This window comes from Penaeus monodon, chromosome 30 (assembly GCF_015228065.2).
Source record: "Penaeus monodon isolate SGIC_2016 chromosome 30, NSTDA_Pmon_1, whole genome shotgun sequence".
NCBI classification, from domain to species: Eukaryota; Metazoa; Arthropoda; class Malacostraca; order Decapoda; family Penaeidae; genus Penaeus; species Penaeus monodon.
In genome coordinates, this window is record NC_051415.1 from 15,742,973 (window position 1) to 15,743,545 (window position 573).

The 573-nt window shown below is 35.4% G+C and overlaps 1 protein-coding gene across 3 annotated transcripts in view; it reads right to left on the reverse strand.

Moving 5' to 3' along the window:
- Window positions 1-573, reverse strand: part of LOC119592557 (lysine-specific demethylase 4A-like) — a 40,308-nt gene that overhangs the window by 22,025 nt on the left and 17,710 nt on the right. For all 3 annotated transcript variants that reach the window (XM_037941427.1, XM_037941426.1, XM_037941428.1), the window contains exon 4: window positions 288-411. In XM_037941427.1, coding sequence (XP_037797355.1) covers window positions 288-411 — 124 coding nt within the window. The remainder of the gene's footprint in view (window positions 1-287; window positions 412-573) is intronic.

The following is a 573-nucleotide window of genomic DNA, read 5'->3' on the forward strand; positions in this document are numbered from 1 at the left end:
ATGAAGCACATGGATCCAATGGTTAAGAACAAGGGGGTCAGTATCTGCACATTAATTCACCTGCTCATGTACAGAAATGTTGCCAATTATCAAATATGACCATTACAGAATTATGTAACACTTTGATTCTAAGATATCTCTGCTCTTCAATCTTGTGTTTTGATACACATACATAACACATACATGTACAACAACAGAGATGATACCAATTGTAAAAAAAAGAACATTTGTTTCCCATCTTCTACATAAAAACTTGAAGCTAAAATGTTTACATTTTACACCCTTACCTTTACATCTGGGTCAGTTATGCTACCAGACACGTCAGCTCCATAAATTGGAGACACGTAGGTAATGTTCTTCCAATACTTTCGCTCCAGGTCCTCGTATGATGAATGCTTTGGTGTTCGGTACCTGAAAAAGTAAAATAAATGAACTGAAGTCTCATGATCCTATATATCCTATAAGACCTTGTACACTCACTATGGTAGGGAAATGAGATTCAGTTTTCCTTCTTTCCATACAACAGTTTCATAATCTCGGGAATTTTTAAAAACCTGCTTCGAAAAATGCATT